Here is a 15,771-nt window from a genome sequence, read left to right on the forward strand (position 1 = left end):
GTGTCCCTCTCTCTCCCGTAACCCACTCCCCTTACCGAGTTCCTCTCTTCTCTTCAATTGGGTCTGTTTGTGAGTCCGAAATTCATGCCCTAATTTTCCTACACATTTTTCACTTTCGATTTTTCCCTCAAAATCAGTTTCTCACTCTGTCGCACCTCTTCATTGCAGCAGATCACTAAGCTTCTCTCTCTCGCGTCCCTCTAGTTCTGCGGTTGATGTTCTCTTTTCAGACTCGGCTTTTCTCTCTCTCTTGCGCAGTGTTTCGTCTTCAGGTATATCTCTCTCTCTTCTCCCACAAGTCGACGCCTTCCTCTTATTTTTTTTCTCTGTTTCATGCATTTTCCATCTTTGAATTTTCTAGGTGGTGCCGCTGTGTCTTTCCCCACTCCGAGCTCCCTAATTAGACGCTCACTCTCTTCCATTTCTCTTTGTTTCTCTTCCATCTGCGAAGTGGTTAATCTCCTTGCTGTGGTGTTGACGTTGAGCTCTGTTGAATGGGTAAGGAAACCGTGTGCCGTTTTACATTGCTTTTCATGGTGTAAATTAGTGGCTTTTAATTGTTTGATCTTTGGAAAATTTCTACTGCTTATAATCAAATTTGGGCGCTTTGTAATCTGATGGTGTTTTGTTGTTGAAGAAGGATTATAAAGGGTGGCTTTTGGGTTTTGACGAGGTGGTGCGGGAGGAGTTTTGAAATTGTGTAATGTTGTTTTGGTTAAATTGTTGGGTTTGACGTGGTTGTGTGGGAGGAGTTTGTAACTGTTCAGGGTTGTGTTGGCTATTCTGAGTTTTGAATTATTTGGGTTGGATGTGCAGTAAACCAAATGGATACTCAGAGTTGAATAGGTGCTGTTTTTGTACTGTTCGGGTTTTTATATGATCGTTGAAGTGGAGGTTAAATTATTTGGAGTAATATTATGGTTGTTTTGGTTGAGTTGTAGGTGATTGCTTGGAGTTAGGGGCCATTGAAGTGGGATTGATATTTTATTATTTATGTTTGACGTTGACTTTGATGGGTGTTTAGGATAATATCAAAGATTAGTACATGGTACTTTGGGTTGCAATGCGGGCTGTCCAATTTTATTATTTGGTTGTCTAAGTGTGTTGTTTTTGTTATTATATGGTTTGGGATTGTGGGTTTTTAATTATTAGATGGAAGTTATGCGAATTGTCGTTTAATACTCGGTGTATATATTTTGTTTCTATCAATAGGTGACGAGGTTTTTAGAGACCGTATTCAAGGCATAGATAATACGCTACAGGAGTCAGGTAAGCGGGGTTCCTATGCTAGGCTTTACACGAATTATTGAGACTGGGGTTGATTTTCTGAAAACTTTGCATATTATGTGATGAAATGAGAACTTGGGAAAAACAAAACCAATCTCGATCGTTTATTTGCATACTCATGAAATCTGTGTGGAAAAGGAAAATTATTTTTTGACATGCATTGTGTAGACATGAACTAAATTTTGTTTGAAATCTAAAAAAGAGAGCGATATTTGGGAATTCTGAAAAATTGTGCATTTATTTAGAAAGATGCTCTAAATTTTGTTTTTAGTATGTAAGAAGGACCTGATTATGTTTTGGTACTCTGTTTTATTTTAATATGGCATCTGAAAACCTTTGGCATGGTGTACTGAGTTTGTATTTGACTATGTCTCTGCTCTGCTCTATTATGCTCTGATATGTTTGGGTTGGTACAAACTTCTCTGTCTCTGAGTGCATCCTCTTTGGAAACAAAGTGGTTTTATTGTGGTATTTCCTGTGTGCACACTCGGGGCTCCGAGAAGAATAAGGGAAAGATTTCACCTCTGTCTCTGCCTGGTTTGGCTACCGGCGATAGCACAACTCTACCACGGGGGTGAAACATGGTCTCTGCTATGTATGATGCTCTGTTTTGATTTGATGATGATGCTCAGTTTATGTTATGCCAAAGTACTATGGGTTTTTACTTGTCTTAAAATCATCGCTTTGTTACTTTTGAAAATATGTTCTGTTCTGTATGATAACTTTGAAAAATATTTTGTTCTGCATGCTATACTTTGTAAATGCTCATGTTTGCATGCTAGCATATGTCCTCTGCTTACTGAGTTGTTGATAACTCACCCCCTATCATTATAATATTTTTCAGATGATGTGGAGAGTCAAACTGAGGATCTGGATTAGAATGGTGAGCATGATTAAGCTGAGGAGATAATGTTAGAAGAATGAATTCTGATGTCCTTTAGTTTTAATGTCTTTTAGATTTAATTATATCTTGGGTTTAAGAAGACTTATGAAATTATTAGTTTGGTTTGTTATGACTATCAGGAGATTGTGGACTCTTTAGTTTATTTTGCTACGGAATTGACTTTTTGGAGTTTTCAATGTGGTTATTTAGTATACATGAGATTGAGCTTTGCTAATAAAGTTTTTGAAGTTTTATTTAGTATACGTGCGGGTGAGGAATTATTCATAAACCGAAAGTTTTTCCAAGGTTAAAACAAACGACCAAGATCTCCAAAGAAAAAGAAAATCACTTCTCAAGTTCGTAATATAAAAACCTAAAATATCAAGCTCAAATAAATAAATAAATAAAATCCATAGTCCAACTATACAAATTTTGGGTCCGGGTGTTACATTCTCCCACCCTTAAAAAAAAATTTCATCCTCGAAATTTGCTAGTACCACCAGCAAGGCCTAAATATTTATCCACTGCAACAATTCCATGCCTACCCCATTCGTTAATCATAATGTCGAACCTAATTAAAATTCCATAATTGTCGAACCTAATATTTCAACTTCTAACCCTCCAATATTGTCGATCATATTCTCCCACATTTTCCCTAGCCATTCACTATCTCGCACACTACCATTTCAAGTCTAAAATATGAACTTAATAATACAATTAAAGACCCAAAAATTAATTTCAAATTCTCCACCTAATATAAAACCTTAATGAGTAACGAAAATAAACTCACTATCATATCACCAAAACCGTGTTTTTGCTGCGCACTCTAGCACTCCAACAACTTATAATCCTAAACACATTGTATCTCAAATCAAGTACATTTGAAAAAAACTAACCTCCACATTTAACTAGTCCATACACTTTTCAGATTTAATTTTGCAAAGTCTCCCAACGTGTATGTAGACTCTAATACATCAATATCACAAGTCTAAATTTTCAGTTCCTAATCAAAACTCGTTCCAAGAAGTCAATTTAAAATCTAAACCTTAAAAACTGTCAGAATTATTTTCTATAGTCCACAGAATATGCCTACTGAAATTAAAATCTCAAATGTCAAAAGAATTGTTTCCTTAAATTATGCAAAATCTAAAACCTCAGATTTTGTGGAACCTTACATATCATCAAGTGTTAAAACCTTACATATCATCAAAAATCATATCGTGAAACCCGCAAAATTCTATGACTTTAAATCTCCTCAAAATCATTTTTAAATTATGTACCATCTCTAAACCTCAAGCCTCCTATTTAGTCCATAAAATCTGAAGAATCTCAAATCTCCAAAGTTTCGAACTCGACGACGAGCAGTCATCCTAAGATCTTAAACTCAGTTAAACGTTCTAGGGAAAGAAAACAAAATATGTATAGACAAAATCTAAATACCAACTAAAATATTTAAAAACAAGTTAAAATAAATAAATAAATAAATGGATCACTAAAATCTTGAACTTGTTTTAACCATTCTTAGCCATTTCTTTAACCAACTCATATACTTCATCCTACCATCTATAATTGTAAACCCGACATCGCTCTAAACTGTCTTAAGTCTTAGTATCTAAACCTAAAAAATTAAACCTTAAATTAATCTTTATAAATATTATCTCTTATATTCCACAAATTAAGCTTGTCGGATCTAAAATCTCTAAACATCAAAATCTCAAAACTCAATCATAAAGTCTTACTAAATCTAAAACTTAAATATCAACATAATCATCTCTTATTCTTTAAAATTCTAAACCACAAATCTGAAATTTCTTCCTAAACCCACAAATATCTAAACCTCCAAGGTTTATAGTATGCTGAATCTCTAACCTGACTCTGGTACCAACTGTAACGCCCCGATTCCGGAGGTCCGGAGAGTTAGCTCTTAATACTTAAAATTAACTTAAATAACACAACTATAAAATCCATAAAATCCCATAAAATATTAATCCATTTAATCGATCCAAAAATCTAAGTTCCTCCATGGCGACAATAAAGAAATTCTCAATAACATAAGTTTGACATTCTCCAAAAATCGAAAACATCCTCAACTCATCAAATCAAATACCTGAAAAATAAATCAGTTTACTAACTATGACTCTCAAATAAGCATTTGTACCCTCAGACACTTATTCCACTACGATCATCACACCTTGCTAAATTTTCTACTCTTGTTCTCCAGCTGAACCATCAAAATTATCTGAAAAATAATTGGAGATAAGGGGTGAGTTATCAACAACTCAGTAAGCAATGGACATATATTAGTGTGTAAACATGACCATTTACAGTGTTCAGAATGCAGAACAAAAATATTTTCTTTCAGAATACAGAATCAGAATAATGTTTTCAAAATGCAACATCAGACCATATTATCAAAAATATCAGAGCGAAAGTTCGAAAAATATTCATAATCAAAATCCATTTGGCATAGCATAAACTGAAACATCACATCTTATCTTATCATATCAGAACAAATACCATGTTTAACCCCTGTGGTAGGGTTGTGCAAATCCCGGTAGCTAACCGAGTAAAAACAGAATGTGAATCTTCCCCTTATTCATTCTCCGAGCCCCGAGTGTGCACATAGGAAAGATAACGCAGAAAACCACTTTATTTTCAAAGTGGGTGCACTAGAAACAGAAAAGTTGGTACCAACCCGAACAGAGGCTACAGTTTTACACCCGTGGTAAGGTCAGAACGGAACAGAAACAGAAATAGAATGTTTTGCCAGAGGTTTTCAGAAATCACATCAGATCATATCAGAGTACAGAAAATCTTTAGAACATAACAAAATCATATCGCAACATAATTTATGTACAAAATCTCATATTCGCTCTCTTTTCAAAGTTTAGAAACAGAATGTCAAAAATAAGCTTATGTCTATACCAATCATGACAGAAAATAATTTCTTCTTAAACAGAATCTCATGAGTAATGCAGAACAAATAACTGAGGTAATTCAAATTTCTTTTCTAAATCAAATATGTATATTTCCCAAAAAAAACCTCAGTTCATTTTATTTTAATGTAAAGTCTAGCATAGGAACCCCGCTTACCTGGATTTCTTAGCTTTTCAGAAATTTCCTTAGAAATGCCGAACAAATACTAATCGTCACCTACAAAATAATCACGTAATTCTTGTAAATTTCATTTGAACACGTATTTCGATATTTAAACCTAAGTTTCTAAAATAACCTATTAGTTTCTCAAAACCTAAAATTCTTATAACCTCAAAATATATCATCTCTTTCTAAGATCATCAATGCCCATCTAATAAATTTGACTGAAACATTAAAAATTAATCTAACTTATTTACAATTGTAATCAGACTATAAATTTAATACTAGATCATATAACTAAACCAAAATATTTTAAATTAAACAACAACTTTTATTTAATAAACTAGATCATATCTAAAAATGTTTAAAAATAAAATTACATCATTATCGATTACTTTTGAAAGAAAACTTTGCTTAATAACAATTTAAATTTTTTAAAAGATTTCTGTAAACAAAAATAAAATAGAGTACACTAATACATATTTAAAAGTTTAAAACACGCTAATATAGCTTGTACTCAAAAGGGTAAAGATGTAACTTATCTAAAATAATATATGCTTGACTAACTATATAGTAAGCTTTGTTATTTGAAAACATGCTCATACTACGTGAGGTAAGTTTACGCGGCAGAGGCACACCGTGAGGGAAGGGAACGTGCGACAATGCACAGAGCTAGCTGAGGTTGGCGGTGGAAGGTGGTGAAGTCGGCGGAGCACAGAGAGAGAGAGAGAGAACAACACGATGAGAGAGATAACAGAGAGAAAGAGCGAGGGCAGGGCGAACGTGTTTGCGGTAGCTGGGCCAAGCTGTTTCCGGTGGAGGCTTGCGGTGTTGAAGGTCATGCAGGGGTTGATTAGGGGGTTGAGAACGTGGAGGCTAGGCTTCTAGGGAGGCGATGGCGTGGAGGATAGGGGGTTGGCCGTGGTGCAACTGCTCTGTTTCGGGGAGCAAAAATAAGGAAATTTCATGGTTTGCAACGGAGGTTGCAGGAGGCGTTGGGCGGAGGCTTCATGTGGTTGGGCACAATGGCTTATGGTTCCACAAGGGGCTGGGCAAAGGCCAGAGGCTTCCGTCGTGCAGGGGGAAGCTTGCACGGGGGTGGTTTCCATTCGGCTGCGTGCACATGGGCACTGGTTTTTCTGATGCAGCTACACTCGAAAAATGAAGCCAAGTTGCGTCTCGGCAGTCTCGTTTGTGGCAGTGGAGTGGTGGTTGAAGAGGGCTGGCTTACGGTTTCTACAAGGTGGTGGTCGCGTCATATGGCAAATAGACAGAGGACTCATGCAGGTCTGGGCAAGGAGGTTGCTGGTGGCAGTATCACGGTGGTCCCGTGGTTGACACAAAGAGATGCGGCTGTTGGGATTCACGCGACGTGCAACGCTGGAGGATGAGGGAAGGAGGGACATGATCGAAACGGACGATGGTTTGTGGATGGAGCTTCTGTGCACGAGTGGGTGGAGATTGCCGTGGGAGTTTTTGCGGCAGCTAAAGGCTTTGTAAACTAACATGCAGGTGCGTGTATATATATATATATATATATGTATTTATTGGCGATGGAGAAACCCTAGAGAAAAGGGAGTAACGTGCATGCGGATGGAAAATAGTCGCACGGGTGAGGAACTATTCATAAACCGAAAGTTTTTCCAAGGTTAAAACAAACGGCCAAGATCTCCAAATAAAAGGAAAATCACTACTCAAGTTCATAATATAAAAACCTAAAATATCAAGCTCAAATAAATAAATAAATAAATAAAATCCATAGTCCAACTATACAAATTTTGGGTCCGGGTATTACATTTTAACGCCCCAATGAAAGGTCCAAACCACATGGCCTATACTCCAAAAGGACTAGTCAATTATACAATTGGAGTCCCATTAGAACTTTATAAAGAGCAAGAATTTCTCATTCCCAAACAATGTGGGATCCCATACACTACCTAACTTTATCCATATCATATGGGGTATCACAATCTACCCCTCTTAAATTCCCGACGTTCTCGTCGGGCTTGTCCATTGTACGTGGCACGGCTCAAGTCCTATATTTCTGGTTGGGATAGGCTTTGATACCATTTATAACGTCCCAATGAAAGACTCAAATCACATGGCCTATACTCCAAAATGACTAATCAATGATACAATTAGAACTCCAATGGAACCTTATAAAGAGCAATAACTTCTCATTTTCAAGCAATGTAGGATCTCATACAACATCTACCCTTATCTATATCATATGGGTATCACATAAATTATGGAAGAAAAAGTCCCCAGAGGGAAACAGAGGGTGAGGGGGAGGGGTTAGAGTTCATGGTTTACCTCGCCGGAAGTGGCAACGAGCCATTTCTGAACGAGGCCAGGACGTTGGCGAGAGGCGATTCAGTTGTACTTGATAGAGCTGGACTTGGACTTGTTTGTTTAGACTCTACGGTTTTAATAAAGCACTCCCTCCAACGCCCATAACCCCAGAATTTAACTAAAATGGGCTCATACACATCCAACTTCATGCGCCTCCTTTCCTTAACCAAGCTGCTGTCATCGCACGTCAACCAAGGCCATCATGAGCGTGCTCTTGCTGTTTTCCACCACATGCATGCCTCCCTGGCCCTTGCTCTCGATCCCCATGTCTTCTCTCTCGTCCTTAAGTCTTGCTCAGCTATCCATCGCCCGCAACTTGGTACCTCCATCCATGCCCATGTTGCCAAATCCTCATTCCTGTCAAATCCATTTGTCGCTTGCGCTCTCGTCGACATGTATGGTAAATGCGTCTCGATTTATTCATCGCGCCAGCTGTTTGATGAAATCCCTAACAGAAATGTTGTCGTGTGGAATTCTATGATATCGATTTATACTCGATGTAATTGTGTTCCTGATGCTTTGAGATTATTTGAAGTTATGGACGTTGCACCCAATGCGTCAACTTATAACTCCATTATAGCGGGTTCCGTAGGTTTGGCTGATGGGTCATTTAAGGCGATTCAGTTTTACTGGCGAATGAGAGAAATGGGGTTGAAGCCAGATCTGATTACGCTTCTTGCTCTGTTACCCGCTTGTGTTGCTTTAGCAGCATTGAATCTGATTAAGGAACTTCACAGCTATGCAATTAGGAATGATATTGACTCTCATACCCAATTGAGTAGTGGCCTAGTGGAGGCCTACGGCAGATGTGGGTGTCTTGTACATGCTCAAAATGTGTTTAGAGGTATGATGGAAAGAGATGTGGTTGCATGGAGTAGCTTGATATCGGCATACGCGCTTCATGGGGAGGCCAGAATTGCGCTGGATATTTTTCAGCAGATGGAATTGGCTAGAGTACAGCCTGATGACATAACCTTTCTTGGTGTACTGAAAGCTTGTAGCCATGCGGGTTTAGCTGATGAAGCATTGGATTACTTTGCTCGAATGCGAACGGAATATGGCGTGGAAGCAAGTAGTGATCACTATTCATGCTTAGTGGATGTGTTAAGCAGAGCTGGGAGATTACACGAGGCATATCAGGTAATACTAGAAATGCCAGTTAAGGTGACTGCAAAAGCTTGGGGTGCACTTCTGGGGGCATGTCGAACATATGGAGATTTTGAGCTAGCGGAGATTGCAGGAAAAGCTTTGTCTGAGATTGAACCTGATAATCCTGCCAACTATGTACTGTTGGCTGGCATATATGCCAGTCTAGGGAGACACGAGGAAGCAGAAAGGATGAGAAGGGAAATGAAGAAAAGGGGAGTGAAGGCTGCCCCTGGTAGTAGCTGGGTAGTGTATCAGGATTGAGAAGAGTGACTTTTGAGCTTTTTTTTTTCCTCGACAAAGGAGGGATAAACGTCAGGCACACACATCACTCTGGACAGTCGGCTAAAGCTTCCATTTGATATTCACGTAGAGATAGAGAAACAGCTGCAATCAGAAATATGAAGCTACAGCTGAAATTACAACCTGTTCCTCTGACAGCAAATATGCCTGAGATATATTTGAACCTGTTTGTAAATATGCAATTGTTTCTAGAAAAGATTTCCGTTTTGGTTGCAACTTGTCATCTCTCCTGAAATTCTCAAATATAAGCAACTACGTCATTTACTTCATTCTAAGGTAAGGTTAAGAAGCAGAGGCCCTGCATCTCTCCCTTTCACCCGCTTCAGAGATTGCTTGAGCTTACTATTGTGAGAGCGTTCGTGCTGATAGTATATATGCACGAGTTGTTAGCATTTGTTCTTGTAACTATTTAATACGTTTTCTTTAACTTTTTTGAGGGGCACATCCCCCGAATCCCGTTTCATAGGGATCCTCTCCCCGAATCCCAACTTACTACGGAATAAGAGCATTAATATTGACTTAATCAAAGACATCTTTAAAATTTTATAAAAAATATATATTTTTTATAAATTTAAAACCTTTTTAACCATAATCTCATATTAGATTAATCAAAATAATAATATAATATTATTTTTTAATAATAATATTTTTATTTTTTTTAATATTTTACAATTATATTAATTATATATCAATTAATAATATATTTTTAATTAATGAAAATGAAAGGGCCTTCGATGGAAATGAAAATCATTGGAAATAAAAATTGAAAAGCAAAACAATTAGGATAATTTTTATAATAAAATATTATTTTTGAAAATGAACAGTACATCTTCAAATTTGAAGATATTCTTCAAATTTGTAGCTCTTAATTCAAACTTTTATTTTTTGAAGAGGCCAATGTAGATCATTTTATCTATATTTCTTTAAATTTTGAAGATCTATTGACTTTTGAAGAAGCCAATGCTAGTTCTCTAAAGCATATATCATTATTCAAAAGCTAATGATTGAAAGTAAAGTGCTTAAGGGATTGTTCACTCAGTCATCTTTTTTAATGAACTCGTTTAAGGGGACATCTATTGTGTTTGAAGGTATTGAATGCATGTCTTTACTTTATGGCAAGATGTCTCCAAGTTTGATGGCCAGGTCCTTTAGGTGTGAACTTTTTCTTGGCCAATTTAATGCTTCCCATGCTGTCTCTCCTGAAGCTCTTATCAAAACATGCATCCTCAATTGCAAACAGCCAAAAAAAAAAAAAAAAAAGACAATGAGAAGGAAAATATGGATAGAAGAGATAGTTGTTCTCTTTGGTGTCCATTTAGTAGTGTATGCTCTCTGTTATCAGTGTTTATTTTTATATTTTCTACTTGTTGACCATCCAAAGATTTTGCTTGACATAACATGTGAACCCCATGCATTGCAGGCTACCAATTGAACAACCCATTTACCTCCTTATTTCGACCAAGAGAACACCGTATTTGCAGTGAAAAAAATATTTAATTCCAAAGAAAACTGCAAACATCGAATCTTCTTCTGCTTGATTACGATGCTTTACTAGGTCCGACAAAGTTGGCTATGAAAGGTTTGTCACGAACATCAAATACTCGCTCTGCAGTTGCCTGCTTGCAGATTTGTTCGTTCCATATCAAATTACCTCCTAATTCTTCTGCTAACCAGTTTTAGACAACTCAGACGAGTCGTTCAGGCTTCAATGTTGACAGTCTCGTGGGATAACGAAGCTCAAACTAAATGCAATCATTAGTTTAATAGTTTGCATGCTTTAGCGCCCTCAAATAGCTCTATCATCCTCTAGGATTTTCTATGGGAAACATTTTCTATGGGAAACACAAGACCCTTCTGAGTTTTTTCCCGTCCATTGCTCGAGCCATTTCAAGGTTAAATGCTTACATGAGTATTTTTTGAAGTCCTTACATGAGTTGTATAATACTCAAATTCACAATATCCAAGTATCACTCCAAACAATTGCAAGACAGTGAAGAACACAGTAATCTTAAGCCTTGACTCTCTTACAACCATCTGTATACTCAGAAATACATGAACTCAACACACATTTCAACTTTACAAGTTCCAACGCCCTTTGGATTCGCTGCAGGTTGTAAAAGAGCTACAAGGGGCAGATCCAAGTCTATAGAGGGTTGACAGTTAATTGAAGACACAAAATCACTATTTAAAACCTTTCATGAGTGTTCTGTTTGTCACGTGAATAGAGAAGCAAATCGTTCAGCTCATGTATTGGCAAAAAGTGCAGCAACATAACACGGCGTTGCCTATATTACAACTCACAGTATCAAAGATTCAAATGTATATGCTATTCTCAACACTGTCTGATCAATCCAATTTTCTTTTACTAATCACTACTCAAATAAACACCGTGTCTAATTATCATAGTTTCAAGACATTTATTTGCAGCAACATCATGGTTCCAACAAAGAAACAACAACATGAAATGAAAGAAAACAAATTCTAACATTTTATTTTCTCTCTTTCCCACCCCTTTCTTGTCGAACATATTGGGCTACACAATGGGCGAGGCCCTTCCCAAAACCCCATGTTACAGGACTTGATACCACTTACTAGAAAGGCCTCTGATATCCCCCTACTCTGAAAAGAGTGTGAATAAATGCACTATCACTGATCAATGGGAGTTTAACATACGTACCAGCAATAGCACACCTTACACACTCCAACATGACAAAAATATATATGAATCCAACAGCTGCCCAATAGTATAACCCAAACGTACCTTGGAAGTGTATAAGGGGCATTAGATTGCTTGAATTCACAACCACCATCAGCGCCGATTCTAATAAAAAGCCCATTGCTACATGGAATCTCAAATAATGAGGCCATTTATTATTCCTCACCACTCCTAAGTATGCAAGGTAGAAATGTGCAAACTGGAACCACCAAGGTAACCTCCTAACGGATCCTGGGATATAATAATACAAACTCTCGAGGACTTCATAGCGTTCAAGGAAAGGTAGGACATAAAATGCTGTGTCGGACATCTGCAAAGCTAAAAGATATGGAACACATGCCAAAATTCTATGCCACCATTCCGGCTTCTCATTCATTGTTGGAAGGCGATAACCGAATGGATTATTTTTGGATGCTCGCACGGGTATTAGAGCTTTTCTTTGTCCTGGCAAGATAGGAATTGCATGTGACAGCCCAATTTGATCCCCACCTAAAAGCGTAGATGATGCAGCAGAGAGGTGTGGGAATGATATTCCTGCAGATCATAAGATTAGGAATTAGAAAGTACCAATAATCTTTCGGAGGTTCTGCATTCAATGATCTATATCACCACCAACATAGTTCTTTGGTTATGATATTTAGATGTGCCTTATTATATATAACCATCACTTTTTTACCAGTCAGACATGCCTTATTATTGGAAGACATGAAAAATGTGAGATGAATTAGCCAGGTAAGCAACCCTCCCTCTCTCAATGACGTAGCATTTCTGAAGGCAAACGGCAAAAGAAAGAACCAGGGGATAGAGCAAGAGATTGACAGGGTAGTCCGAAGCCAATTCCCCTTGCAAAATCATACCATTTCTCTTAATGGTTCCAAGACTAGTTTCTAATTTTCTGTAACTAATCAGCATTCCGTCAATCAGTTTTATCTTTAAGTGTCAAAACTTAGCTAAAAGAGGAGGGAGGAAAGGGGAGGGAGCTAGACAGAGGGAGAGTCTGTTTTATCAGCTACTGGCTTTTTGGGCTTAAAGAGAAAGGATTCAATCCAGACTTGATAGATTCCTTTGGGTCTAGCCCTGCCTAATGCCTCATTAAGAACTCATTCATCATCAAAAGGAATTGGGGCCTCCCCTTGATAACTGATTGACTCAGTTCGTCACGCAGAGAGCTAAGAAGGACATGAATATACCTTTAGATCTGCATGCAACAACTGTACGACCGGCCAAGGGCTCATGTACCTTGCAGATCTTGGAAAATCTTTCTGGAATTGTATCTTTATACCTGGTAAAAACACCAACATTAGCACGAGTACAAATAATTTGGAAATCCATTATCTAGAGCAAGAGACCCTCTTATATCTTATTAGACCATCCTGCCCTATCCTAGAATTAGTTGGATTTCTATTGAAATTTGTCTGAAACCACAAAATGGAGGGATTTATGCAGACTCAAAAGCAGTTATGTCCATTATCTCTGAACACAAAAAAATAATTCAGCCACTCTGTGCATGTGTCCACATTTTTCCTGCCTTAGGTATGAATACTTTTATTAAACTGAGTAGAAATGAATAGACAACCAAAAACACACACACACAAACCATAAAAAAGAAGGTGTATAAAAAATGCCAGCATCCTATGCAAAAGTATGTAATGTACAAATCAATAGCCAAATAATGTGAATGACAATCCCAACGGAGTTCATCTTTTCTGAACATCAATCTATATGATAGATTTAACTCTTGGACAATACAAGTATAGGTTGGTCATTGGCAATTAACATTAGATGGAATGAAAGCATCAGTCATGTAAAATGCCCATGCATATTACAACCGAGAGTAGGTCTTCCAGATAATGAATGCAAACTTAATTATATGCCATCATGCTATCAAGAGTGAAAACCAGAAAAAATGTCAAAATTTATTCAAAAAAAGAAAATGAAATACTTTTGTTTCTAAATTAAAACAAGAAAAATTTAAACCACAATCCATCAAACAACCTAAATTGCCTATATGTCTTCAAGATTTTTTTTGAATCTTTCCCCCACACGCTACTGTATCAATCTGTCCAAAACTCACAATTCTACAATATGTTCGAGCTGCTTGATTTTAAAATATATATCAACATATTAGTATTCCGTTTTAGTTACAAATTAAAAATCCAGAAAAACGAAAACAGCTTGATGATCTTCAAAGTAAAAGGGCAAAATTTAGACATTATATATGTTCTATATTTCTCTTACATTGAAACTCGATTGCATCGTATTCTAACAGATATTATTTCCAGAAAGTCTCAACCCAATGAAACCAGTTCTTTCAACTATCTCAAATTTTTAATATGATAATAAGGAAGAGGGTTGTTAATTCAATGACAAAAACTCGGGAGAAAAATAAATTTCACGACACGATCTTCATTCATATGTTAGCAGTGATACCTGGTAAGAATAGATGATAAAACGGCCACTTTAATAGAGCGGATTTTAATGCACGCTCGGGAAAAAAACTCAAATTTGTCGGGAATTTTTCATATTGTCCAATCAGCTTCCCGAACAAAAATCTGCTCTAAGTAAATACACTGTTTTATAAATTCAAGTATACTCCTTTATATGATCAACAAAAAAAGGCTTTTTGTTACTAAGTTTTCCAAAACGTCCACGGGATGTTAGAATACGATCTTAAGTACACCAATTATACTTGTGCAAACATGAGAAATGATATAAAATAGAAGAAAGTAAAATTACGTGGGGGCAAACCAAACCATCTATAACTATTCTTTGAATTCCCCATCATTCCTATATTTCTACCTACTAAACATAACATATTTGTGAAAACACCGGTTCTGCACCCAAAAAGAAAAGGGGAAAAAGGAAATTGAAAGATAACAAAAGGGTAGAGATCGAGTCTTAACGGATTCCATTTGTCTTTCCCTTCTGCGATTGTTTTTTTCTAAAACTAAAGCGAAAGGTTAGAACGAAGCGCACCTAAAACGGAGGGAGGCAGCGAGACCGGCGGGAGGGAGGAGAGGCCGACGCGGAGGATTGAAGAGGAGACGGGAGCTGCTAGCAGGGGGAGCCGCGCCGGCAGCCATAGCAGACATGGCTGGTGGGTATCGAAAACTCTAGAGACACTGACCAACTCTCGGAGCTAGCACCGCTTGGAAGCTTGCTTCTCATGCAAGAATATAAAGATCACGAGATAGAGAATATATGTATATACTGGGGACCGAAAAGCTATTTGAAAATATTTATTCTTTGCCCTTTGATTGTTTGAATTTGCCGGTACGTACCCCATAGAGCCTAGAGGGCTGTAGAAGTTTAGAACTGTAGAATATAACACGGACTCCGAGTTCTTATCACCGACTTAAAAGGTCCCTATCATTTTCCAATACAGAAATGCTAAATCCATCGAAACTTGGATCTCAAAATTTCCTTTTTTTATTTAATAATTAAAGGAATATTTTTTTAATAATATTATAAATTTTTATTTTTTTAAATTTTTATAATGATTAAAAAAATATATAAAAAATAAAAAAAAAATAAAAAAAGAAATGTACTGTTTGGGACACATCTTCGGAAGATTTATTCAGTGACTATAGAAGGACTCTTTCCAATTATAATATATGGAAAACACCACGTTCATCCATAAAATTTACCGACAAAACCTACTGATTGGATTTTTTTTGTTTTTCTACTTAATGATTAAAAAGTACAGAAGCGCTATGAGACGATCGGGATGTTATAGATAGAAGAGCAGCCCTCCATTGAGACAATGACATGTAAGAAAAAACACAATAGACTAGTTAGACCTCACCACACGCAAAAGAGGCAGAAATCGTCGTTTCGGCAGCGCCTTCCTCATTTCGTCTTCGTCTCCAATCTCCCGTCTAGGTTTCTTTGCACCGCCACCAAGCCCGCTGCCCAAGACGAAGCTCATTTCCACCGCCACCATCTCAGTTCAAAGCCGACCATCCGTTGCCTAGCTTGGTTGTGTAGA

The 15,771-nt window shown here is 37.2% G+C and overlaps 2 protein-coding genes across 2 annotated transcripts; one reads left to right on the forward strand and one right to left on the reverse strand.

Annotated features, from left to right (window-relative positions):
• Window positions 1–7,528: 7,528 nt before the first annotated feature.
• On the forward strand, window positions 7,529–9,336 carry LOC109014320 (putative pentatricopeptide repeat-containing protein At1g03510). Its single transcript, XM_018996747.2, has one exon. It carries the CDS (start codon window positions 7,742–7,744, stop codon window positions 9,026–9,028), a length of 1,287 nt encoding a protein of 428 aa, XP_018852292.1. The 5' UTR covers window positions 7,529–7,741; the 3' UTR covers window positions 9,029–9,336.
• A 2,074-nt stretch (window positions 9,337–11,410) lies between these two features.
• LOC109014321 (protein TIC 20-IV, chloroplastic-like) lies at window positions 11,411–14,969 on the reverse strand. Its single transcript, XM_018996748.2, has 3 exons — window positions 14,760–14,969; window positions 12,974–13,065; window positions 11,411–12,317 (listed from the first exon to the last, which is right to left on the reverse strand). Exons 1-3 carry the CDS (start codon window positions 14,873–14,875, stop codon window positions 11,659–11,661), a joined length of 867 nt encoding a protein of 288 aa, XP_018852293.1. The 5' UTR covers window positions 14,876–14,969; the 3' UTR covers window positions 11,411–11,658.
• Window positions 14,970–15,771: the final 802 nt, after the last annotated feature.

This window comes from Juglans regia, chromosome 1 (assembly GCF_001411555.2).
Source record: "Juglans regia cultivar Chandler chromosome 1, Walnut 2.0, whole genome shotgun sequence".
Classification (NCBI taxonomy): Eukaryota; Viridiplantae; Streptophyta; class Magnoliopsida; order Fagales; family Juglandaceae; genus Juglans; species Juglans regia.